Source organism: Mastomys coucha, unplaced genomic scaffold (assembly GCF_008632895.1).
Source record: "Mastomys coucha isolate ucsf_1 unplaced genomic scaffold, UCSF_Mcou_1 pScaffold23, whole genome shotgun sequence".
In the NCBI taxonomy this organism is placed as follows: domain Eukaryota; kingdom Metazoa; phylum Chordata; class Mammalia; order Rodentia; family Muridae; genus Mastomys; species Mastomys coucha.
In genome coordinates this window covers 113603922-113605027 of record NW_022196906.1, presented here as the reverse complement: position 1 = coordinate 113605027, position 1106 = coordinate 113603922, and the positions used below count along the sequence as shown (strand labels likewise).

The 1106-nt window shown below is 43.7% G+C and overlaps 1 protein-coding gene across 1 annotated transcript in view; it reads left to right on the top strand.

Annotated features, from left to right (window-relative positions):
* The window catches only part of LOC116073720 (sodium channel protein type 10 subunit alpha), a 110398-nt gene that overhangs the window by 7759 nt on the left and 101533 nt on the right, over positions 1-1106 (top strand). The window contains exon 3 of the mRNA XM_031345743.1: positions 1002-1082. Coding sequence (XP_031201603.1) covers positions 1002-1082 — 81 coding nt within the window. The remainder of the gene's footprint in view (positions 1-1001; positions 1083-1106) is intronic.

The following is a 1106-nucleotide window of genomic DNA, read 5'->3' as shown; positions in this document are numbered from 1 at the left end:
ATCTCTCCAGCCCGAGCATACATTTTAAAGTGTAGATTAGTGGGAAAATGTGCTTTCATTGGAACAATTTCCCTGTTCTGATAGATGTTTTCCTGAGTAACTGTAAAACAAAAACAAGAAAAGTATCTACAGAAAATTAAAATGGTGTTCCTGTTTCTGCTTAAGTTGAAATGAGGAGGGGTGAGTGCCACCCTTCTCCGGAAGGTGAAGCTCTGTCTAGGTTAGGGGTTTTTCCTTTACCAGGGACCATAGGAGCTCATAGTGAGCAAATGTCTGCCTGAGAGAGGTCTGCTTAGACTCATCCTGCCTCTGTTTATTCACTCCTTGCTCCTTCCTACCCTTCAAAGCCTCCCACCCCTTCCAAGTATCCCTTAGCCAAACCTTCACTCCTAAGAGTCTCTCTCTGGCTAGTAACACCCTATTCTACTTGGAATATTCTTCCAGAGCCAGAATTTCACTTCCTGAGCCTGCTTTGGCCATCTCTACCCAGAATCCATTGCTTCAGTGTGGTTGATCTCAGCTTAGGAAAACAATCTAACTAAACCAATTTTCATTAAAAATAATAATAATAATTTCTGCCACCTGGTTACTATGGTTACCAGGCTGGAAGATGCAACACGATTCAGGAAGGCTATTTAAGACTCATCATGCTGTTTGCCCAGGTCCTAAATGTAAATGATAAAAGCTCTCCGTGGGCTAATGGCACTTGGCATAATTTGGACAAGGTTTGGGGATTTGGCACAGTGGTAAAGTCTTTGCATGGTGCGAGGCCTTGGGTTTAATGACCAACACTCTCATTACTGCTGTTGCAACTGCTTCTACTAATTATAAAGACAGAGTTCTCAGCATGGGCTAGACGCTCAACAGACGTGAACAGTAACCTCATGACAAGACCACCAAGCCGATATTAGCTGAGCTTTCAATGTCTCGTTCATCAGCAAGGTGATCTGAGACTGGGGGATGATGGTAACTCTCTCAGTTCCTTAACATGGACCTCACAGCTGGTTCTCCATATTTATCACTGTCACTATTTTGGTCAACTGTGTGTGCATGACCCGAACTGATCTTCCAGAGAAAGTCGAGTGAGTAACATTGCCACCATTGCC